Source organism: Tigriopus californicus, chromosome 6 (genome assembly GCF_007210705.1).
Source record: "Tigriopus californicus strain San Diego chromosome 6, Tcal_SD_v2.1, whole genome shotgun sequence".
Lineage (NCBI taxonomy): Eukaryota > Metazoa > Arthropoda > Copepoda > Harpacticoida > Harpacticidae > Tigriopus > Tigriopus californicus.
Window position 1 is genome coordinate 11586741 of NC_081445.1, and position 25423 is coordinate 11612163.

The following is a 25423-nucleotide window of genomic DNA, read 5'->3' on the forward strand; positions in this document are numbered from 1 at the left end:
TTTTTCCAATTCCAAAAAGGAGCCGGGATGATGAATTTCGACCTCATTAATGGGTAAAAAGCTCATTTCCAATTACAGTCATGCAATTTTGACTCATCCCACTTCATTATTGCGAACCTCACAGGGAATGGAAGTGCATTTCCACGTTGAAGGGCCAACCATCTTTGGTCAAAGTCTTCGCGTTCCATGGATTGTTGGAACACATTCGGAACCCTACTTTAAGTGCGGCCTTTTAGTCTTAATGTGTTCATATCTTTGGCCACACTGGTAGTTAGTGCACGGCCGAACCTGTCACCCTCATCAGCCGCCCACTTGGAGCTAACCAGTCTCCTCGCCCAGGGATGCCACTTTGTATAGAGCAGTCAAGCCTTCAATCTTAGAACCTAGTTATGACAATCTATTTTTCTTATATCTACTTCACTTTGAAAAACAATGAGCGCCCCTTTGAAGAATTTCATTGTTGAAGGCATTTTTTCTAGTGTCAAAACGGCGAAGCACATTCCGACCTTTAATGGGACTGGCATGTTGGGCGGATGGATTGGCGCCTCTCGTTGCTTGCTTGCTTGCTAGGTTGGTTGGTTGAAAGGCGCTGCAAGTCTAGTTGCAAGCAAGAATTTCGTTCCCTCTTGGTCCAACTCTTTTGCAATTGCGCCAAGATCAAGTCTATGTCGGGGACGTGGTGTTCTTGGACACAGAACCAAAGTAGTGTAGAACTGGCTAGCTACGCACCTCGTAGTAATAGAGCGCGCGCAAGAGCTTCGATATAAGAAAACTTTTTAGCGCAAGGCCGAGGGCCGAGGCTGTTCACCAACCTCAGAGAGGCTGTCGGGCCGAATCCTCCAATCAAGACCTCCGTACGTATTGTTCGGGCTTGAAAGGATGCAACAGACATTTTTCCTTCTTTTTTTTAAATTGCCAACTACCGACTTCCGACTTCGACTTCCACCTTGGAATGGAACTCTTGGATCATTTCACATGGACATGCCACACCATACACACCACCAACTTCAACGTCAGTAGAACATCCGTCGAAAAGGTTTTCTCTTCAACATGGACGATGATGCTCTCATCTCGAGTCAACCATTGGTTCCAATTCGGACCAGACCCATCGAATCCATGTTGAAGGAACCCAGGTCTAAAAGATCCAGTGAGCAACAATCGGTGAAGATCCTACCTCTGGTCATGGATCAGAATCAGAATCCAACCACGTTCTGGACCAAGCTGCGAGCTGCATCGGTTCTGAATGGGATCGGATGGTTGCTACCGAGTCCTAGACTCAACAACCATTCGACAATGGTGACTAGACCCAATCTACCCGGTCATGAAGTCATCCTGGACCTGAGTACAGACTCCACGGCCAACGTGACTGATGAGAATAGTGAGAATATGGAACTTCTAGTGCTTCAACATAATCCCGTCTTGTTGGCCTTGCGGGCTTATCAAACTCATTTGGAGCTTTGGAATAAGGTAAATGATGGACTCGTTTTCGTTTAATGTTTTTAGTCGGCCAAATATGAGGAATCCCGGACGTCAAAAAACGACAACGCTTCGAGTGATTATGATTTGATGAAGCGACCATAACTGATTTATTTCCTGCAGATTGGGCAGTTATCAGTAAATTGCATATCCAAGTTTTTTTATACACAAAGGGGAGTTGGAGCTAATCAGGAGTACTAGCTTTTGATCAAACAAACACGAGTCCTGAAGAGTTCGTTGTGAATAACTGAAATTAGATTGGTTTAAATTGAAGACTCTCTTGATTGGCACATTGATTTTCTTCCTGCCTGAATTCTGAAAATCGGTGGGTTTTTTGCTTTCTGGTCACTAAACAGCTCAGTATGCCTTCACTGAACCTTGAAGGCGACGTATTAATTTTTCATCCATTAATTAACGTACATCCGCAATGCACCTACTTATTAAATAATTGCTAAGATCATCATTGTAAGCTAGTGGAGAAACCACCTTTACAATCATATAAGTAGCGAATGGAAGAACTTTTTTTTGCTTTTTATTTGACGTTCAGAACTAGTTTTCTGTGGGAAAAGTATAACAATTCTATGAGAATCTTTGGAATCAAGTTAGAGTTTTAATGGGACAATAAAAACAGTGTCGTCAAGAATATGAAACTATTGTTGGAATCCAGGGATATTGTCTAATTTCCACAAAGGATTCCCGCTTTACGAGATTCAATTTAACGGCAAGATTTGGCGCTTAATTTTTGCTGTTAAATAAGAAGCGTATAGTTTCTAGCTTTGGCTTGCTTTGATGACAAATCAAATAAAGATAATATCAGCAATGCAAAAAAAAAAACATTAAAAATGTGTAATATATAGGGCATTTCAATTATTTTTGATTTGTTATTCCCTATCAGTATAAGAAATAAAGAAATTTAGTCGAGCTGGTTTGCTTTTTACGATGTAAAAATCACTTCAATATTTGGATATACCTAGTTCTACTTTGTCCTAAGTTCTTTTATTTCGATGATGCAGAAATCTGTTCGGAAAAAAATGAAACTTTGTTAAGATGATCTTCTTAAAAACGATCGTTAACCGATTTTCGTTATTTGACATCGTTGACTTTTTACTTCAAAGATTAACGGAAAACAATTGACTTCTTGAAACCATGCACAATAAAGCCTAGATGTAATTCATATGCATAGGGTCCATACACCTCAAGACAACGGGTTCACATTCCGATCACCAGAGAGCGCTTTCCTAATTTTTGTGAGTTGGCCGCCTTCAAAAAATGCGGTTGATTTGTCTTGAGCACACTCCTACCAATCTTTACGTTTGATTAGTGTTCACAGTAACACAATGGACGAACATTATTTTCACAAGTAGTTCACTTCATTCTCTTTGTTTGAGCAGCCTAATAGACGTGACGTAAGAAGGAAGACTCCTTATTGGTGTGAAAACTGGCATAAATTTTAACTACGCATTGACTCTTTACCCAACTCAAAGGTATTCTGAGTGAATGCTGAGATTTCAGCTCTTTGCTTCATTCGAATTAATCAACAATTTGTGTTAAAAGAAATCTCTTTTTTAATGGCCAATTTCATTGCAAACATTGGATAATTTGATTGTTACTCAGATATTTTAAAATAGAGTTCTTGCCAAAATATAATATAATCTATATTTGGAACATAGTTTTGAACTTAAAAATATCTACGTAAAGCCCTGGTGTACACTAAATTTTGAGTTTTGAAAAATACGTATATCTAGCACTTCTATTGACACGAATATAATATACTTACATCAACAATCAACATATCGATGATGGAGATAATTTTTCCCACTCTAGATTTCCAACAGAGACCTAGCTTGAAAGCGACTTGTTTGGATTGGCATTTATTGCACTTACGCTCATAATTTTTTCTGCAAATAAAGAAGCACATTGTGGATTTGAAATAAACATGCTAGAAGGGTTGGACAATTTAAAAGAGAACAGGTACCGAAAAATGTGTAATTTCAAAGTTAAAACCGACTATTTGGAGAGGACTTTCTTCAGCGGTCATTGATTTTAGATATTCAAAGATTTATTTACACCTGGCGCACTCATCAATTGCATGGGAACTTTCCGTAGATCTTCCTGATATCATGCTGCCGTTTATGTCGCTGCCATTATTTTGTGGACTCATATAAAATGTGTTGTTTAACTTTATAATCAAATGATATTTGATCCACCAATGAATTCGTGTTGACGGACTTGACTAGCCCGGTTGATCCGACATTATGATTAAAATCTCATTCAAGCCTGACTTTAAATGATGCTACTGCATCATCGCTTACATATTCCTTACGAATATCTAATGTTATTAATTCATTTTTATGTAATCCTAATTCTACACTACATGCATAGTTATTCTCCTTTGTATTGACGTCCTTCGTTAAGCTTCAAAAGAGAAAGTTTTGGACCTACTTTTGATCAATACTACTTTTGGTTGATTACCAAAAAGTTCAATAGGTCAAAGTAAGTAAAAAAAACCTATCGATCTCCCTCACCAATTTTGTAAGGATGAGATATTACGGCACTATAAAGACCTCAATACTGACGAGAACAGAAACTATCCGCGATACCATCCAGCAAAAAATAGTAATTTGACTAATGGTCTTGATTTTTTCACACTCATCCAAATCTCTTAAGGAAGCAGTTTTGTTTGACAAGACCATTTACTACATTCACTGTAATCAAACAAACATGATCCATATTTGCTCAAGAAATGACATCTTCTTTACGATATCAAAAACCTTCCCTTAATCTCTTATAAAATCGGAAAAAACGATTTTGCGAGAAAATTGCTTTATTTCGTTTTTTGTATCATTTTCCAATCGAGATCAACTAAATACTTCAATGATATTCTCCATGTTAGCGGCTACTTTTATCCGAGTTAATAATAGAAAATTCATGTTGGAGAACACTTGAGAGGTCGTCAAAGCTTAGAGTACGTCGAGAAAAGCAGATTTCGTTGGCATGGTGAGTCATGTTCAACATATTTCCATCTTTTATAACTTCAAAGCTGCATTATTACCCTTCCATGCAGTTTGAACATTATGTTGAAGAGTAGATTTTTTTTTTTTATTCCTAACTCGTTAATACCTGAGCTCAAACTATTTAAAGTCTAGCAACTCCATTGCTCTTTCATTTAATTTGTGAAAATACGGCTCACTTTGTCCTGATTAGCAATAAATATGATTAGGTCTGGACCACGATAACTTATAATTAGACCTTAGAGGAAGCAAATCCTAGAGAGTGCGATGGGAGCTAGCCAGGCGGACTCGTTTCCACAACAAATGAGTGACAGCTGAACAGCTGATTGGATATGGTTTCTAATTGTAGAGGCGCTGCTTTCAATCGGCTGAAGGTGCATTGTTCTATTTGCCAATTCAGCTGCATTTAAAAAACGCAACAAGTTCGATTTTTATCCTTCTATGATTAGACTCGACAAAAAATGTTGTTCGGAGGTCGAGCAGAAATTCGAGAGGGTTTGCACTGACCGGTTTTCTTCCTAATGCCTCAGTTCAAGTGATGGGATCGATGGGATCAAATAAAGTTCCTCAAGCGATACCTCTGCGTGCCCCAATATGCCAACAATGCATGGACACATTTTCTATGTGAAACCGAGCCCCTTACCATCGGGCTGGCAAGGTTAGTGTCCAACAGTGTTGGGAACCTGACCTTTCCGGAGGTGATGTCCGGACACAAGTTATCATTTCCGGTCAAGGACTTGTTAACACCTTATTGTCCTTGGCCCGACATCCCTTCGGAGTATTGGCAGTCACGCACCTTTGTCCGGCTCCCAGCCAAATACCATCAGCGACGGGAGTTGACAAAGGATCTGTTCAATCTGGCCCATCCACTCTACTGCAATAACCAAGATTTTCATCACTTACCTCTACCTACCTGCCTTTGTACTATCTGTAACTCACCTCTTACCTTTTTTCATGTGCATTGAACCAATTCTAGTCATTCTCATTGTGATATCACTTTCTAGTCAACTATTTTATTGCCTTTACCATCCTGACATTTTTCTTGTTTTATTTCTTTGTATGATGTTTATACATCAGATTTTATCTTATAGTTACTTTTACGCCATGACATGACCAAGAGTCGCAATAAAGATTATTATTATTATTATTAAATTTTCAAAATCAGGACTGCCAGAAAGCTAGGAAAGCCAAAGCATCACCCTGTCCATCGTAAGGTAAAAGGTTACCTTTGACCAAAAAAGCAACCCTGGTTAGAGTGAAGAAAAATCAGGGTTACTTTTTCTGACTAACTAACGGGTTTCCGATGTTCCGCTAGTGATGCCATATGCCACTGAAAATGTAAATTCGTAGCCCTAGTCGCAACCTCCCGTGATTATTTATGTGATCCCATCAATACTCAGATCAGTTCATCTCTTTCGCCCATTTGAACGCTCAATCTCCTGCAATTTCTGCTCGACGTGAAAACAATATATTTTTTTATCGAAGTCTACTTATAATACTTGACGTCGCTAAATGTACCGGAATAGTTGACATCAACCTGTCCACAAAAGCTGAAAAATGCCTTGGTCACCCTGTACTAGTAATACAGACTCATGTCATCTAAAGATCTCTATGAAGCATGTTTGATGTAATCAAGGTCCTAAACTAGTGGTCATAGACACATTAAAAAGAAAACAAAGAAGGATGAAAGCGAGTCTTTTGTGGTTTTCTACTAACGATGGGACATTGAACTCCAACGTAAAGAAGGTAGCGCCTCTACAATCAGAAACTATAACCTAACAGCCGTTAGGTTCTAACCCATCCGCTCTAAAACTGGTTTGCCCGGTTTCATTTTAGAGCATTGTCTTGGCCTTGCTTCCTGAGATAGATATTCCGAAATATAAGGAGAATCCTTGGGGTTTGGTTACTACTATGAGCATTTCCTTTCAATTCTTGTCTTTTCTGCGATGCAAGTTTCCAACTACCTAATTTTTTGGAGCTCAATGGGTGATACAATATGGACGCAGAATGAAGTTAAACTTGCTTGAATTAAGATTACGAATGAGATTCCTCACTGTTTTGGATATCATTTGTTTTGCCATTCCATCACACGTTGAAAGTGAACGATATTGTGGGGTAGCTTCTAGTGACCGGAGGAAAGCCAATATTTCATGATCTCGGATTCCCATCTATCTTTCGTTATAAGAATTTAAATAGATTAAGATCCGGCCATCAAACAGTAGCCCCTATGAAAAGATGGAAGGGAAAACGGATCCAATTGAAGGCTAAAATCAAGTTTTTTAACTCGGTTTCCATATTAAATCAAAGCCCTACCAAGGTATTGGATGGACCTATGCTTGAGTTGCCACCGCATGATCAGTCACAACGTAACCCTTTTTAGTCACATTTTGGATATCATGAACGTCGATGTGGCTCTATCGTCATTTCAACGATGGCGTTTTTTGTCTCGATCTGATCTTGGTGGCCTTTTTCCAGCCTTTTTTCGCGCCTCTCTTTCAAGCAATGCTTTATTGGCAGGACTTCCGATTATCAATTGGTTCAATTGTCTCTGATTGTGATCATTTTGCAAGTGGTTTTCCCTGGCTATAGAGTGATGTTGGTTTTTCGCATTGTCCCCATTTGAGAAGGAAGGACCCTAGCAAATAAAACAGATCCGAGAAGAATGAAAACTTTGTGCTAGGAAAGAAGTAGAGGATGCTTTTCAGAGCAAAGTTTTTATTTCCGCCCAGAATTGCATTTTTTCCAAACCTCGATGGCTAGCGAAAATAGAAGATGGCAGCCTTTGAAGGCTGAATGGGCAGATGACCCAAATCCCCCCCCCCCTTCTTCTCTTTCCTCCATCCATTGAAGAACCCGAAACTCTGAAGAACTCGTCGAAAATGCGCATTTTTATCACGTTCAGTGTCACTTGAAAAATCTCGAGATGCCTCCAAAAGCACTGATGAAACCTGGAAGGTGGACTTCATGGGTCGGTGGAATATAACTTAATGGCAGGGATCCTCTGAAATTGACACTGGTTTGATAGATGAATGTGCTCGTCTGTGTTTGTGGGGGAAATGGATGATACTGTTGATTGAATTCATGGTTGAGAGGGAAACTACTCTCTCTTGGAAACTTTATTGAGTAACCATTTGAGGGCAAATCCCAATCCTTGAATTTGTTTATTCAAGCGTGATGAAAAAAGGAGGAAAGAGGAGGGAGAGGAAGGAGCTCCTCAATTTTTGCAAATTTCTTCTCTCCCCTCGGTTCCATTTGGGCCGAGGCAATGTGTGTGCACTTGCAAAAATTCGAAGTGAAAAATCAACGAGTTTGAAGCACTTTCAAGTTTGCCAATGGGAAGTGAGATATTGCACAGAAGTCAAAGAACCGCCGATAACTCGGTGGAAACCTTGAAGACGACTTCATTACCACCAACCACTCAAAGGGTTCATGGGGTTCGAGAGCTTCCATCAATGCTCGATTCACTCCAAAGGCTCTAAAACTCAACCAAAGGTGACTTTAGGGGATGAGGCTGAGAAAAACCCATAGATCATTGCAAAGAAAGGATTCCCAGTCGTTTATGAGAGTGCATCAAAGCAAATTGCAAGAACATATTGCGTTCCATGCCCTTGGGAGTCACTGACAAGAAATTTCAAAAAAAAGTAACGTCTTTCAAGGTCTGGGATAACAGGAATTTGCCTTTTGACTATCAAACGGCAATGGATGGCAATTGCAGATGAAAAAAAAAATGTTTGATGTGTATGCCCTATATTAGGGAAATGAGGATATGTTTTTGCCAGTGGATTGATGCCGTTTCGACTACTCTCTTTGTGGGACCTCTCTGCCTTCAGAGGGTAATTCCCCAAATGACTTCTGGAAATGCAAGGTGAAATAAATATAATGCTGAAAAGCCTTGATTTTTCGGGATCTCCAAGGAACTTGGCGTTGCATCCAGGTGGAGCCTAGGGATTTACCCACGAAATTTATGTGCCCGCAAAAATGTTACCAGAGAGAGTTCCACCAACAAGAGCACGAGATTCCTCCAAAGTTCGTTTCTTCCCCATTCTTGGAGGAATTGAGAGATGTTGAGTGAGATGCTCGAATCATCGGGATTTTTTGCTCCACCACAGGATTTTGAAAAATTGTTCCATTTAGGGAGGAAAATGATACATATGTGACTAACACCGAGGGTGAAAGACCGACTGTTTTCGGGGGGTATTGACCGGTTCATTCCTCCCTGAACTTGTAACAATAAACAGTATACGAACATGGACAGGGCGCATCTACATCGATTGGCTCTTCCACTGTTATGAGTTGAGATGCGGCCCAATCCCCAACACCCTGTCAATTAGGGCATGGCTTATGAGTAAAAGTACACTGATCTGAGTGGGACAGGCCAGTTTTTTTGCTGCCATTTTTTGTTCCGTTTTCGTTGACGGATGGGAGATGACAGCTCTAAAACTCGGAAAACGATATCTGGCTCTCTTCCATGATTCAGTGATCTCATCATTGCCAGAACTTATTTGGGAGCTCGCATTTAACCAACCCCTGGCTTGTTTTTGAAAATAAAAGACATGGCAATTCGAGGGTTTTTTTCCTTTTAGTGACGTCGGTGGGTTATGGTTGTTTTCTGGATGAATGTCGCCAAAGCTGGGAAGATACGGAGGGGAAATTTCCTGCTCCTTCCTTTGACAAATGCATAGTTCTTTTTTTTCCTCTTCTTGTTTGTTGTCAAGTTCTCTTGTTCAAAATCCATCCTTTTGTGCGATGATCTGAAAACGCGCAGCTTTTGCATCCTCGCCAACAAAACACGTGATTCCGCATCACATTCTGAAAAAGAAAGGGCAGCAATAACCATTATAAACGGAGATCGTCTAATTTTGAGCTCCACCACGCAAGTCGGAAAAGAAAGGTTCCGTGATTCAAAATTGCCACATCGATCGGCTGATTTTTTTAAAAAAGTCTGGCAGGAGATGGTGGCCATAAATTAACCAGCTCGTCTGATTGAGTCATTCATTACCTCTTCATAAAGAAGTACTACATCCACCGAAACCGCCGGGCGAGTCCGTCTTGAGATGACAAATTGCCTCCAATTGCGCTTAGGTCCGGTTTTTGTGCGCGTTTATTGCCGACTCCTCTCAATATGTGTCGTGTTCAGTTTGATAAATGCCTGCAAAAAAGCGGATTTCATCAAAACACAAAGGCGAAGGGTGCATTTTTTACCAATACTCTCACTCTCGTTAGAACAATGGTGTTGAGTGCGCTTTATAAGGGAGGTACGGAATCGGAAACGGAGCCGTAATTGAAAATTTATAACCCTTTTTCTGTTTGGATTTCAGGTATGTGATTTGTCTGTTGGCTAGGGCTAGAAAATCATTTGATGCAGCTGGTTGAACTCAAATGTCGGGTATGTTTTATGGCAAGTTCCGCCTGGTTATTTGTCACTCATCAAAATTTGTGACAGCTTGAACATTAGTTTTCAGACGCAAGAGAAGTTCTGGCATTCCAACCATTGTAACAGTTCATCACCAAAGCCAGACCGAGATTTGAACAATCAACTCCTTTAATTTGCCCCTTTTCTGGGGTTATTTTTTCCTCCTTGAAAAGCCTTTTTTGGGGACGAAATGTTCGGTTTCCGTCTTAGTTTGCGACTATTCATCGCTCATCAGGACTTAGTCCAAGGGTCTAGAATGATTTGTTGAAGTACCGAGTGAGACAGGTGTGACTTCTTCAATTTTTGACACCGTGTCAAAGTCAATCTTGTCCCAGAAAATGGCCTTGAAAACTTACCAACGACGGATTCAATCACGGTTTTTTGTTGTTCGAGCAACGCCAGAAGTTTTGAGATAATCCAGATCTTGAAGGAGGGATTTGTGGCAACCAAGTCATTATCTAATAGACTAATGGACCGTTTGCCTTGCTTGGGTAACGGGTGTTGAGCTTGAAATTCGTGGGAAACAATACCCTGAAAGACACCCAGAAAGGCATCGCAAGGACGAGATTGAAATAGTGCAACAACTCATTTTCCAGAAAAAAATAAAATAACATTTTATTCATTGCATATGGGCTGGTTTGATGTTTCCTTGGTCTAATGTAGTAAGCATAACACTGGTCATTGCTACATATATGGCAAGCAGTCGGTCCTCGACTTGTCATAACTTCTATCTTCGTAGCCTTTGGATTGGCAAAAGGTTGCCTGAATAGTCCATTCCCAACAATCACAGACAACGATTGAATGAAATCGTTTTTGAAGCAAAAAGCAGTGTGGTATTTTGAGGGTTCTTTCCAAATTGGCGGAAAAATTCCAAACACTCGCGCGACCACTTCCAACTTTATCTCTCGAATGCAACCCGGTTGCCTTCAAACCGATGAACTGCTGTCATGAGCTTGTCAAGCCACTACAGGGTGTGTCACAACAAAGAGGATCGTTGTTCAACCCGTCTGGAATGAGGATGGTGAATCGGCTTTGGTAATCCATCAGTTGTGGTCAAGACACAATTGCGGCCCCTGTCGCCCGTGATGATGATGATGATGATGATGAATGGTGATTATGTAACCACCCTGTAGGTCCGGGGGAGTGAAGGTAATTATTCCTAATCAAAGCTCCGAGATCTCCTTGGACGGGTTGATGCTAAAAGTGGTGCCCCAACTTAAGCCCCGCGATTTGCCACGCCAAGTGGACATGCGATCCCTTTCGTTTTGCCCGCACAATCTCTGGGGCCATGAGAATGTCTTGATCCTCATTGTTCAAAGGGGTTAGGTCGAGATGGGTCGACCCAATTCAATTCCAAACCTCTTGAGACGTTTCGAATAAATCGGGTGACACTGTGAGAGGATAGAGGAATTTCCAGTTTCTGTTTAATTAAGCGAATTAATTCGATCTTGATAAGAGTTCCAGTCCAACATTCCATATGATCGGACCAAGGATCTCGTCCAAGAGCGCCTCCAAACAACCCTTTTAAGCTGGCCTACACCTGCTGATTGAGTCTGGACAACTGAAGCATAATTGCATTCTTGTAGGGTATGAAGCTTTCAACGAATATTCCGGGACGAAATCATCTGTTCGTGTTTTTGGTTGATCAGTACCAAAGGTAGACTAAACAGGGAGTCCTCTCTAGAACTTGAACAATTTCCAAAATTGTTATGCTTTGCCCAGGCATGGCAATGAATGTTGTGGGTAGATTCGGATGGTAGTTTGGTAGTTCGCGGTATGAAATAATTGCTTTGCATGATTTCATGATTTCCCCCCCGAAGCTCATCGGTCTCATTTGGAAGCCGAATCTTCTCATAATAAACCACGGTAATTGGATTTGCACTTCTTCACTTTAATAAAGACGCCAGTGCAAAGCAAATATTTCATGATGATCGTCATTACTCATCTAGACTTAAAGCCGCTCTTTTTTCTTCAAACTTTGCAATCCGTGGTTAGGCTTGGTGCTCACTTTTAACGTACACACCACTCGATTTAAGAGCCGGAAATAATTGTGCACTCCACAAAATGTGACAGATTAGTGAAACAGATATGATGTGTTTTACACCTATAACTCAAAAACCAAAGTAGCTTGTCATGACTGTGTTACTTACAACCATACCAATTTCATGCGACCATAAACTGATACTGTTAGCGGTTTAGTTTAACCGGCCTCGAGACATTATTTGAGCGAACAGCGTTGCTATTCCGAATAATTGTACTGAATAACCAAAAGCACTAGAAGTATGCTCCATGTCAAGCTTAAACTTTCCCTTCTACAAGAAAAAAATGGCTCAAGTCAACATCCAAAAGCATGACCCTACTTACTTGGTCCCTTCATTGGCTCTCACAATAGTTGGAATGCTTTACAGTAATACTCCCCACCCAGGTTTTTGGTGTCATGAGCGAGCAAAAAAGGCCACGAGCAATCCGCTCAACTCGGGGCTAAAAAGCGCTTTGTTGTGAACAATAAGGACATCTAAACCACATTCCTGCAAGTAGTACCCTGACAGAAAGTAATTTTGAAATAGTGTAACTCAGAACATGCATGCTTCATGCTTCTGCGCGCCAATCAGTGGTGGCGGCCTATTTTGACGTTAGAACCGAAAACATGGCGGCATCCCTGACCCCACTCATCAGAATTCAACATTTGCCTTTTGCATTGATGAATATTATTATCCCTTTGTGTCTTTTAACTCATGTTGGATGAACATTATTGCCCATGATCACTCTTGCCAGGGCCTGAATGTCCAGAAAGATCCTCTTTGGGCATGACATGAGTTTCAAAGATGATTATTTTATGGGAGTGACTGCTAGATCATGAGGATGTGCAACGTCATGTGAATAATTTGTTTCGTGGTTAAGTGGCCATCTGATAAGAATGTCTAAACAATTTCACCAATATATCCATGTCTTCTTAATTCAAATTCCAACAGAATACCAAGAAGTACTGAAGCGTCACATCTCCCAAATTTGAACGCAACCCAAAACTATCGACATTAACTAATGGTGGCATCCTCACTAGACCTCTAGGTACGAAATTCAGCCTCAAACATAGGAGAGTGTTGTAATGGTTTGTGGAGGGCATTTTCGTGGCCCCACGGCGTCTAACAATGGCAATTGGCATGATAATCCTCGAGATTAAAGATGGGTCGAGAGCCAATCTCTGGGGGATGGTCACGTTTTCTGGGAAAGGATCAAGTCACTCAAGTATTTCTCCGATCGCAGACATACTCGCACTACAATAGAAGGTTGGGGTGTGTGCGTTGGTTGTGGATCTTGATCAAGATCCCCGCTTGGATATGTCGGAGTAAATGAAGACCAAATTGCCACACCTCTTGATCCCGGCTAATAGAAAAATAGTCGAACCATCTCTCATCAGTTTGAATACATGAAAGTTTGACCTCTATCCATCCTGATGGAACTGAATCAAAGGAACGAATGACGAAAGGCGTTCAATTTTGGACGGATTACAATAGATTTCTAAACGTGGTTCTCAAATTCTGTCGAAGAAGAAACAGGACAATCAGAATGCACCAGACACATACATCATCCACACCTTTTGAACACTTTTCTCCGAAAAAATGAAAGTGTAAATTAGGTTCCATTCTATTACATCCATCCGACACATCCACCGTCATTCAATCAAACGAGACACCCACAAAAATTCCTTTTCAATCCGACCCAATTGTCTGTACATCAAGTATTATGTCCCAATGCACTTGCATCCCGAGCCAGAGAGAGAGAGCTTGTTCAGAAAAACCATTGTTGTTCGGCGACACTGTCGTAATTCTCCGTTTTGATATCACTGTGTCAATCAGCTGTACTGCTTATCAGGGAAATTGGAAGGAACGGAGGAAGGAAACTACTTCCCACAACTCCTCGAATTGATCCTAGCTTGTGCACTACCCTGTTGGGTTACTTTTTGATTAGAATTCATCTTGGTATTCGTCGATCCATCGAGGATTTCACGGCCTTCTGAATTTTTCGAGACACAGACGTAGGACTCTTTTGAAACATTTGTCGAGAGTGCACTTAAACTTGTCTCAATAAGTCCTTCAGACACGTTCTTATTTTACCCAAATCATCCCATTCAGAAGTTCTTCAACGTGGAAAGTTCATGGTTTTGTGACTGAAATAAGGTCTTGGATTGGATCTATTGTCATATTTTAATGAGACTTTGAACGCCATCAAATGTTTTTATCATAAGTATCTGAGTGTGTGTGTGTGATGAGCGGGTAAGTGAGTGAGTGAGTGAGTGAGTGAGAGGGATAAAGAGTGGTGCACACAGGAAGACAAAAAAAGATAGCTTGAACAACTACCATGCTTTGTTTGAACATTGGGAGCAAAAAACAATCACAGTTTTTGTCAACACCTGTTTAAAATCTCTCTATGGTTACGCATACTTCCGGACAATATACTCGTAATTGCGCTTTTATTCCAGCTCACTTTTCCAGTTCAGTTTCGAATTCTCAATCAATCCCAATTCTGTCGAATCTGCTTCTTATAAGGATTAGTTTTCGCATTGAGTGTCCAAACTCTTGAGTTTTCTAAATATTCTGGACCTACGACGATTCAAATTCCAAGAAGTGAACTACCTGTATTTTGTGACCTGTCAATCGAACGTCCGTCCTTTCGTTACACTATCAAAAATATCAACCTTTTCCTGCCCATCAAATTTGTCTTCACCCTCTAAACGTACCAAAACTGCTTGTTATATCATCAAGAAAGTTAGCCAACTCAACGACCCGAATTATAAATATTCGGTATTAAAACACCCAAAATGAACCCCAATTATCCCCCAGTATCGACACTATATTTCCCTATGGTTCGTTCTTTCGCTTAATTCTCGACGGCCTCGCAATGTTTTCCTTGGCCGCTTTTTAGCGGGCCTGCATCAGCTGACTCGTTCGTGTTCGTTCTTCACTCCGTTCGTTCGCTCGGAAGGCTTCGTTCAAGCAGGGATCCGAAGTCCGAACGAGAGGTGCAGAAAAAGACGACACCGAACAAGAAGTTCGTCTGCTGGGTCCGCGCCTCCATGATCTCCAGCAGCACCACGACCACCACCACCACCACTTCGGCAGTCCTCAAAGTCTCAACTCTCATGGCGACGACTTCTTCGGAATGAAAAAAAGCTCACCGAAGACGAAAAACTTGCGCTAAAAAAGCACGAAAACGTCGGTTAACACGTCTTCTCCAGTCGGTGCCGAGTGTTCACAAGAACAACCAGGACGACCCTTATTGTGTATTAGGAGAGCTGGAGGAGTAGTAGTAGTAAGGGATATGGAAAAAGCTCAATCATGAGAATAAGTGTCGCCAGAAGTGCCTTTCAAACCCGGGGACTCCGCCCGAATCCGCTGTGATCTAACCGTGTTGGGGAGGGGGGGAAACAGTGCTTCCAAAGCACTCTAAAAGTCCAATTCAAGTGTCATGTGGTGTATGTGTGCTATTCAATAGCCTTAAACCAATCCTAGTTTTGTGTTTGTTTATTTGTGTAGTGGGCGTGTGGATGTTGATCAATCGCCAGAATGGCCATGGGTTTAGACTTCTACAATCACTCGCATGTACGTATGATTTCTCTCTCTCTGTACACACACACACACACAGCTACTTCCATATCTTCTACCTTTTACTTCGCAGTCTCGGGGTGGCTCTGACATTGGCATAAAAAACCTCGAGAGTGTTTTGTACCCGTTTGATAATCCGGATAAAAAGCGCCAATATCAGATTCATTACCTGGTATTAGCCGATCTCTTTTTTTTTCCTACTCTCAAGAAGCATTCCAAGTCAGATTAGGTCACTCCCGCGGGTCATTAAGGTTCAAGAAATCTACTTTGGAATGAGGATTTATGCGCTTCAAGTCCAATTTTTTGCTCTCTGAGAAAGTACTGAGCTGGATTTGTCAATATTTGACAGGAGATCGTATTCCGCATTCGGATTAGCTCCTCTGTCGAATGGCTTTGAAACATAGGTAGTTTTATTAGCTGGAATGGTTTAATGACCGGATCATTTGATTAGATTGTTTCTATAATTTTCCAATATTACAGGGGCACCTTTTTGTGCTCGTAAATCTTGGCAAATTGTAGTGATTCAATGGTAAAAGTCCTTCCCAATGGCAATTAATTCATTTCTCCGTGTGTCTCCCAGAGTTGTTTGTAATCATATGCTTGGCAAATCCGCGGTGATTTCCATAGCTCATAAGTTTCCTTTACATTGCACCAGCACTCCTTCATTGGGATTCAACAAGTGGAATAATTTGCAATTGCCAAACTTACACTGGCTGAAATTTACGATTCTCTCTGGTTGGGCTCTCCGGAGGATTACATTAATCCCAAAACCAGGCAATTAAACCTTCATGTAAACCCCAAGATTGTACAAGGTATTCCAACTGGGATTGGGATTGGATCCAAGCTTTTTTTGGCCAGTGTTTGTATCAATGCAAGTACATATATGTATAGAGTGAGTGAGTGATGTAGGTGCTAGTAAGAAATCCATGCCTGACTAACTCTGTCTGGTTGATTTGTCTTCCTTCAGTAGAGCTGCAATGGCAGCTACCGAGCTCTCTTGCTTGCTCTCTCATCATCATTATCATTAAACCCTTTCTACTGGCTGTGCCAAGTTTAAATTCATTAATCATTGGGATCGAAGGTAGATTATTATCCACATATTATCAACTTCACCTGCCTGAAGCACATTGATGATGTTCAAGAATAGTGATTTCCTTAATGATTCTTTTCGTCTTTCCCTCAACTGAACTCTGTTTCTAGACGACTCTAATATGTGATTGTGCGCTATATCATGGAGTTTCAGGTCTTTAGAAGTCCGTGGCTGTATCAACGTAGCATTATCAGCTCCTAGTGCTGAAATCAATGGGCAAACATGATAATTGTTCGGTTCAATGACCTGTATCCGGATGCCAATGTAAATCCATCTTTGAATCTTTCAATAACTATTTCGATATTATAGGTGGTTGGGAGACAAAGCAGGCGAGCGTCCTCAAAGCCATAATGGATACACAATCGGATTTTTTTTTTTTAATATACTCTGTCATTTAAGTAGTAAGAATATATATAGATGTCTTAAAAAGTAGGTCGAAAATGAAAGCGGCTATAATAGATGCTATGAAAAAGGAATGTTTGACTTGAAAGAGGTTCTTCTCCTCGAATATTGGTGTTTTTCTGCTCTGCACTCACAGGGTTGCCATTCATTTTCAGAAGTCTTCCCTATGGAACCCGGCAGGGGCGGGTTTGCCCACACCCACCAGTCCAGATTCGGAGAAAATGTCCACGCCTTATTCCACGGCGTCGGGCCCACCTCCACCCAACTCCTCCATGGGTTTTGCTCAACGGATGGCGGCCATGCCCCAATCCCATCACCTTGGAGGGGGCGGGAATGGCTGGGCGGGCTCTGAAATATTCTCGGCAGCTGCTCAACTCATGTGGAACGGGGGCTTTGAGGTACTTGATTGAACACGCTTTGGGGGACCCGGAATCATATCTAAACGTTGCTTTGTCCGACTAATGTGGGATTTTTGCGTCCAAAATGAGTCCTTTCTTAACCAATGTCCAATTGAAGCGTGATTGTGATGTGTCATTGACCTTCTCCATAGGGAACATGATTACAGCTGTAACCTATTCCCCTCTGATTGACTGTAAAGTTGTTGACAACACTAGGGAGACGCCAATTTCAACAAGTTTTTGAAGCTGGAAAGGTTCCCCAAATAAACCTTGCCTGAAGTCAAATTCGAAAAGTCAACTTATAACTCGTACTGATTCACCGATCTCCTTATGGCGTTGTTTTTGGCTTTCTAAAGAAAGCAATTTCTCTGATGAAAATAATCCCAGGCAATGAGAACACTCTCGATCGTCTTATGCATAATGTAATTCATGAAGACAATACTCAGTTTCGATTTGGCTTCAGATCTAAGTGAATGTGAACATGGAGGGGGCAGCCACTTCATGGTCTTTCAATCTACTGACTGCCCAATCTAAGACTTTTTATCAGTCAGCCTACCTCAAATATTTTCAGGTACATTCTCATTTTAGAAACTGATCAAGTGGTGCATTCCGATAATGAATACCACTCTCTACAAGCATTTGGAAATTGTTCCTTGTTGCACTTAACACTTGCATTGAGATAGACCACGGAGGCTTTTGGTTCTCTTGGAATCTTCATAGCTGTTGTCCTTTTTGAGTTCAATTCATTGAAAACTATATTTTCCCCTGAAAACTGGTGACAAATGGTGTTTCAAAAAGTGTGCGTGTTTTAAAAGAAAATCATTGCGGAAATTTGCTTGCCTAGTGCTTACCAACAATCCACTTACCTCGTATTACTCATGAATGTGCATCTCTCGCGAAACAAGTTTGTTGTGGTAGAAAAAAAGCCTCCGCAAACTCTCGGTCAGAAACCGTCTGCTCATCCTCAATCGTGGCTTGACTTGTTGGCTCGTGTGAGAGATTCGCCGACTGATGACGATCCCTGTACTACTCCCTTCAATGGCCACTTTTTGCGCCCCGTGTTTTAGTGAGTGGCTCATGCAGTTGTGCAAAAAAACATACACAAACGACTTGCGGAATGAACAGGGTGTGTGCGTGTGTAGGTTTTTTACAATCCGATTACATTGTTGATTGTAATCGAGACTGCAAGTCTGGACAAGATTGCATTGATATGGCGCTAGTATAAAAAACGGAATGACAATTTTGCCAATTGGAGACACTGCTTAAACTAATAAGGGTTTCTCTTTTTACTGTTACAGGCCAAGATGGCGGAACATCCCGGTATGATAAAAGGGGGTAAGTTTGAACTCCCCGAAAATATTATTGTTACACTAGTTGAAAATGTATTCTTACACATTATAAGTTAATGTCTACAGTTTGATGGGCAATGTAATATCAACTTTTGGGATGCAAAATCGAGTTTTAGTTGACAACGAACTCGATCTGATTTGACCTTTTCCCTCAAATTCAAACGGTTTATCGATGAAAAGACAACTTTGTATAACTTCATGAAATCGAATTGCTAAGCACACAATTCGATTCCTTAATGTGGAAACCGAATCAGAAATCTAGTTACGAGGTTTTGTTTCTTTGTCATGCCTTATTAACCTTGATCATTCAAACTATATAAATTGTCTGTACTTTTAAATTGCATTGGACTTGTCAATGGTTTACGGAGTATTGAAATAGGAAACACACTCACAAGCATTTCGGGTTAGAGGTGAGTGACCCCCCTCCCCCCTTCTTCTGGTTCTTGGGTTCTTATTTCCAGTCGAAAATCAAGAACTCGTTTCCACTTTGATTGACAGCTCATATTTGGATGGTTGATTGTTTGAGAACCAGGCCAAGAACTGCCAAGCAACCAAAAACCCTTTGTCAATTTAGATGGAGATATTTAAAAGGAAACCAGGTGACAAATTTGCGATTGCTTGTAATTACCCCTCACCAATGGTTGGGCAGCCTCGGGTGCATGTGTCTCATTGGAAAACGGAAGTGGTTATTAAACATGAGGCAGTTTTTTGGATTCATTTTCTCATTGGTCGCCACAAATGAGGAGATAACTTGCGTGCAGCTTGGAGGAATATGTCTTGCAAGAGATTTTTGATTCGGTCCACCCCCCCTGTTCAAATATTTTTTTTTTTTGCCTTGATCCATTTTTGTAGTAAATTTTGTGGTCCAGACTGAAGCTCTACAACCTTCAGAGTACCAGACTATAACGGCAAACAGAGCTTCCCGCCTTCACATCCGTGCCTGTTTTGTTATCCAATGCACTAGGTTTCGTGGGTGACAATTGAAACCAAGCGGAACTCAAATGCTCCGTCAACAAAACCCAGTCAAAACCAGCACAAAGACATATGAATTCCTTTTGTTCCAAAATCAGGTTCTCCACATTATCTAAAGCACAAGAGGTGATGTCACTTTTCTTTAAGTGGCTGTCTTATCCCTGTCAAAGCCACGACCATGGTTGTTGTACCGGGCACTCAGTGCTCTACGTAGACTAACAGACCAACATGAATATCATGGTGATGATTGCCAGCCTTGCAGTCTGGCATGTCTTGGGGATCGAGACCCAGCCACGGCTGTCTATTATCATCATCATCCACATGAAGCCAAGCAGCTCTAGCCTTTCGGCTCTTGCTCCCCTCACAAACAGTAAACTATTTTGGTTGGGTAAACTGATATCCCTAAGGTCTGAACAATGGGTGCACTGTCAAAAAATAGCATGACTTTGAACGGACCACTCACTAAGCATACATTGTGGAGCCTCTCCTTGAAAGTTACTTTGGGGACTAAACACATATGGAGAGAGAGCTCACTTGGTTGCCATGTGGTTGATTGTTGTACTTGTATCATTTTTACTCTTTCACGGCAGTGTTGACGAGACTCATTTACCTCCTCTGTATTTGAAAGAAGCTGTAGGGGCTGTGAAGTTGCACCCTAGTTCCAGCGGCGCTCCATTGGCTAAGCCGCCCTCAAAGTCTCAAACCCCTTTTGCTTTTTAGGTTAAAACAGATTTTTGAGAGACGGTTGGAGGCGCGTTCTCGCCGACCGTCGAAAACGTCGAGACTGGTGAGGTAATTTGTTGACTGTAAACCAGACGAAAAATGCTTGAAGGTCACATTACCCAGACACCCTGATAAACAATAAAAAATGCTTTTAATACACGTTTTGGCGGGAAGCGTTATGGGGATCAAAATATTCAAAATCAAAAAGAGAGATTGAATGTCTCTCCGCTTTGAGTTTGAGACAATCCGGTGGAAGAAGAAAAGAGTGGTTTACAACCCTCGGGTTGTAAAAAACCCTTTTGGGAAAAGCTGCCTCTTCCAATTGCCCATGAAAGAATCAAGATCCGTTCCTCTTCAACCTTCCCAAAACTGGTTCGGAAAGAAGCCGGACTCAGAGACACAGAATTCTTGGGTGATAGGCAATTTTTACTACCCGTCTTTCATTATTCCTTGGGCAGGAGCAAGGAGAAAAAACGATTGTGGACTTTGATCTCCATGAATTTTGCTCCCATTTCGAGCTTGAACGCGTTCACATTCACATATGTGCCCGATCTTCGTCCGCCATTCCCCCCTGTATAAACACAAGAGAACTCTTTTTAGGCCGCCCTGATTTGAGACAAATGTCGAATCAGGCTTTATGAGTTTCTGGGGTGAGGTTCCTCATCCATAGACTTTCATAGAGTCTCGCAGCGTTCCTATTTGCTCATTCTCGTCCGTGTGTGCTCAAGGAAGGATGCAGGGTGCCTCAAAAGTGTGCATCAGGATTTCTAGAGGATCTTGAACACCCCGCAATTACCTCACACACACACACAGTAACAAGACCTTTGAGAGCACACACATATACATACATGGATGAGATACACCGGCTGAAGAGAGAACCGTGCAAGAGCGCATGTGAGTGAGTATAGAGTGGCCAGGAATACCGGTTCTCCAGACCTGAGGAAAGAGAAGGAAGAACCGGAGGATGATCAACATCATCCTGACGGACGGTGTCGCCATCACATCCATCTTGGAAAATGTGTACACAAACAGCCTGGAAAGAGAGGAGGCAACTCTTTTTTTTACCTCTTCTCATCATCCGTCTCTCTCTTTTTCTCTTTCTTTCTGGAGTTTGCCTGCTTTGTCGTCGAAATTGTCCACCTAGAATGCAGCCCGGCATGCCTATATTGCCTTTGGTGATGGTAGTCTCCGTGTGAGTGTGTGTAGTCACTAGGTCTTCAAGAAGGAGCACTTTCAAAGGGGTTTTCTTCCTCCTTGTATTGGCCCCAAAACTCTTGCATGGACAGCTTGTGAGGGGATAGGGACCGGAAAAATATTTACAAAGCATCAAATTGGACTACTTAAAGGTGACGTAGAAGCAATGTTTTGTTACCAAGAGGATATGCTGCCAATACTTGAGACTTTGGCTCATTGATGGTATGGTTATCTTGGAAATAATTTCTTTACAAGTTTTAATATATTTTTGCGCCAGTTAGGCTATAGAGAGAGAATACATTCTTGATTGTGGCAACACTGAAATGATGTGATTTGGGTTGGAGTGTGTCTCCAGGAATGATCTCTTTGCCCATTCATTGAGTCCATCATTACCCTGGAATCAGTCACTACTTCTGAAAATCCTCTGACATCAGGGATTGGAAATCGCCTTTGATATCAAGTAGGCCAGGGTCCCGGATCCATACCTTGACCAAGAGGTCCATGGCCCCCGTGCTTCTTACCCACCCTCCGTAATGGCCTCGTGAGCTCTCGGGGATGTCTCGAGGAGAGTGCTTGTTGTTAAAGAAGACAAGAAAAAAAGTGTGGTAATATGGAAAGGATTTACGGAGGAGACACCGGCCAGCATTCTTCGCCTCCAATAGATCAGGCAGAGTTTACTCCTGATGCGCTCTTTGCTCTCAAGTTCATCGTCAAACTACCCATGCCGCCATAACAAGTACAGTAGTAGTAGTTCAGTACAGAATGCCTCTTCTTCGTCTTCATCGACTACTATCACTAATACTCCTGGTACATGCATACGTCCATGTCTGTACCAGAAGAACTCGTAGATGTGCTCGAGTTAGTTACTCATATGTTTGGATCCACACCGGCCTGAGTCACACTCGTGAGTGAGTCGGACTCCTCGCCGGCCTTCGATTGAGGCGTTTGGACGCGCCTGGCCAAGTGGAGGAAAGAAAAAAACGAGTTGAGAATTCCATGTTTTTGTGATGATTCCAGTCCCAAGTAGTCGTTGTCGAGATGCAGCCGCGACAGTAAAACAAAAAGCACATCTTTTGGACAGAGAAAGACAGGAGAAAAAAAGCACACACACAGAGTAAGAGCGACTTACTGGCCAAGAAGCGAGCAACAGCGTCCTTTCACGACGTGGTCTTCTTGGTCCTCGCAGACTGAGAAGTGAGTAGTGAGCTCGCGTTCGTGTGTTTTTTTTTGCTCGTGATTGCAAAATGTAAACAAAGTGCAAAAAACGCAAAGAGAGGACTCACTCTCCGGCAAGACCATGTGCATCAATTGCTCCCGAAACAAGCTCTAGCTGGAAAAAAAACACACCACCTGGAATGGAGTGCCTTATTATCCACCAGTCATACCTCAGTGTACCTATACTCAATCATATATGTGATCCATCTGTCCAAAGGACTCGAAACACAACAACCCTAACGTCAAGTAGTACATGTTATAAACATATTTCAATTTGCTTTGAGCAAGCAAAACTGGAACCAAAATCGTCTAACGATATTTGAGCCGACGGATATCAAAATTTGATTCCCAAGCTCCCCCAACAACAACTATTGCTAAAGCCGCAGATAGGCCTACCTAGGCCTGCCAACTACTGCCAATCACACATCACATTGGCCTGATTCATCGGAATCCGAGGCCCTTCTCATCAAAATCATGGTTCAATACTCGCACATTGGAGGTAGGTTGAAGGCTTCGTACTCAAACTCATCCTGAGTCAAGATGAAATCGGTGCCAAGCTTTTAAGAACCGGCATCGCCATCGAGTGACACTTCTTCTTGGAACATGTAAACATTTGAAAGAGGGGATTTATAATAGGAATACACGTGGGGATATTATTGCTAGGTTTGTTACTTATTCGAGGGATTGGTAGGTCGTAAAGGTCAAATGACTAGACGCCTCATCAAAAATCATTATAAACCCATCCAACATGGCGAGATTGAATTGCATCAATTAGTCGCCACTTTTCAGGTAGGAGTGCTGACTGCTGAGTGAATGCTGTTGTAGCCTTTGCGTCGTTGCCTCTACACTTTTGTAGTATTAACAACAGCAAAAAATGTATTCCCTCTTTTTTATCAGTCATTGAACCTGCTACACTGTCTGGCCCCACACTCTACGTGGTCTGGCCAAACGAATATACGGTACAGGGTGGGGCAGCACTTCTCAGACTTTGAGAAAGGCAAGACTCGTTGATGTTGAATTTAATATCACCAATCAAACGACCAGAGACATCATTCCTACTTATGTAATAACAAAGAACTGGAGGAACGTTTTTTATTCCAAGCCAAAACAGTACCATATCAGGTTAAATTTTATTTCACATGCTATCTTTATTTAAGCAAATCAAAAATGAAGGAATCAATTTACGTGAAAAATGCATGTAATTGCCATGGCAGTCATCTAGCCACTGAGATTCGCAAATACACCACGTCAATCAATGAGATGAATTAGTGACCACATTGCTTCAGAATCAGGGTCGCACCCTGTAAGTCTTGTCTTTGTCGAGCTCGAACTCGAACTTACCATGCCTGTCAAGGGAGTCCGTCTGTGGGGTAGAGCATGTAAGTCTCCAAAACGCCCCCAGACACACTCGACTCCTCAAAATCATGCCTTCCATGCCCCTCAGGAGTGGGTCTGGACATAGACGAGCACACCCCTTTCCATAATCCAATCCCATTGCCACTCCCATATCGCCATTTGCATCAAAGGCATTTCCGCTCTGTAAGAAATGCAGCAATCCGTCGGTGTAGTTTGTCAATGGCACTTGTCGTTTTTGGTTGGTCTTTAGCAATGGATATAGGCCAATAAGACAAAGTATGGCTCTTTTATCGTCAACCCCTAACACGATATCACGAGAATGTGTTGTCTACACTTGAAAACACACAAGGGTCGGGCCTGTCTTCTTCCTCTCTTTACTCTTTGTGCTCGTTGAACATACAAGTAATACGAGCAATCATTGCGTTGTCCCCCTTTTGGAGCATTAAATATGACGGATAGTGGATGACGATTGCGACATGCAGACAATCGGGAAAGAAAGGTTATGTTTTTAATTACAAAGACACACGCTCGACCAAGATGTGTACTCATCGATCAGAGGAATTTTCCTCCCCAAACTTGAATGTCCCTACGTACGTACATACCTCCTCCCTTGATCCGCCTACTCGATCTAATCGAGTGAATGGATCACCTAATGACTTCATAGCAGGCAGCAATATTGGAGATTCCGGGTTTGGAGGCCTCATCAGTTATTTCAATGACATTTCAATAATGGCTCCAAATTTACTTTCACTCCTTGGCCTCTGGTCCTTAAAAGTGATTTCTGTTTGTCCTTCCACTTCCAAGACCCGTGATTGAAAAGTCACTCCGCTTTCAATTGGGTTCTTTTTAAGGTTTTTGGAGGGGAGGTATCAAAGGCATATGAATTTTCTTGGGGCACGTTATGAACGGAGTCAATCAGAAACTGTGTCTAGACATGTTTCTGAAGGGATATACATGGAGAGGTGTCATTGAAGTAAGAGGCTAGTAGCACCTTCCAAATGATGACAATCAATGAAAGTACAGCCAATACTGAAAATTCCAACTGAGACGTCTCGTTTGCTTTGTCTGTCTCGGAATCGAATTTGCCTCTCCGTGTTAGCTCCTCAAGAACAAGAAGACCCGCTTCTTTTTGCCGCTATATTCCTTGGAAAATTAATGGCTTGTTCAAATTCTGTTGAAAAATTAGCAATATTACTTTATGACTCACACCAATAACTCGCC

At 41.7% G+C, this 25423-nt stretch overlaps 1 protein-coding gene across 10 annotated transcripts in view; it reads left to right on the forward strand.

The window, feature by feature from the left end:
* LOC131882837 (zinc finger protein rotund-like) overlaps positions 1-25423 on the forward strand; it is a 79128-nt gene that overhangs the window by 33532 nt on the left and 20173 nt on the right. For 2 of the 10 annotated variants that reach the window (XM_059230120.1, XM_059230118.1), the window contains 2 exons: positions 17151-17393; positions 18692-18728. In XM_059230120.1, the coding sequence (XP_059086103.1) occupies positions 17151-17393; positions 18692-18728 (280 nt within the window). Of the gene's footprint in view, positions 1-14834; positions 15501-17150; positions 17394-18691; positions 18729-25423 lie in introns of those variants that run through there. The other 8 variants (XM_059230124.1, XM_059230122.1, XM_059230125.1 and 5 more) reach the window with 6 other exon arrangements.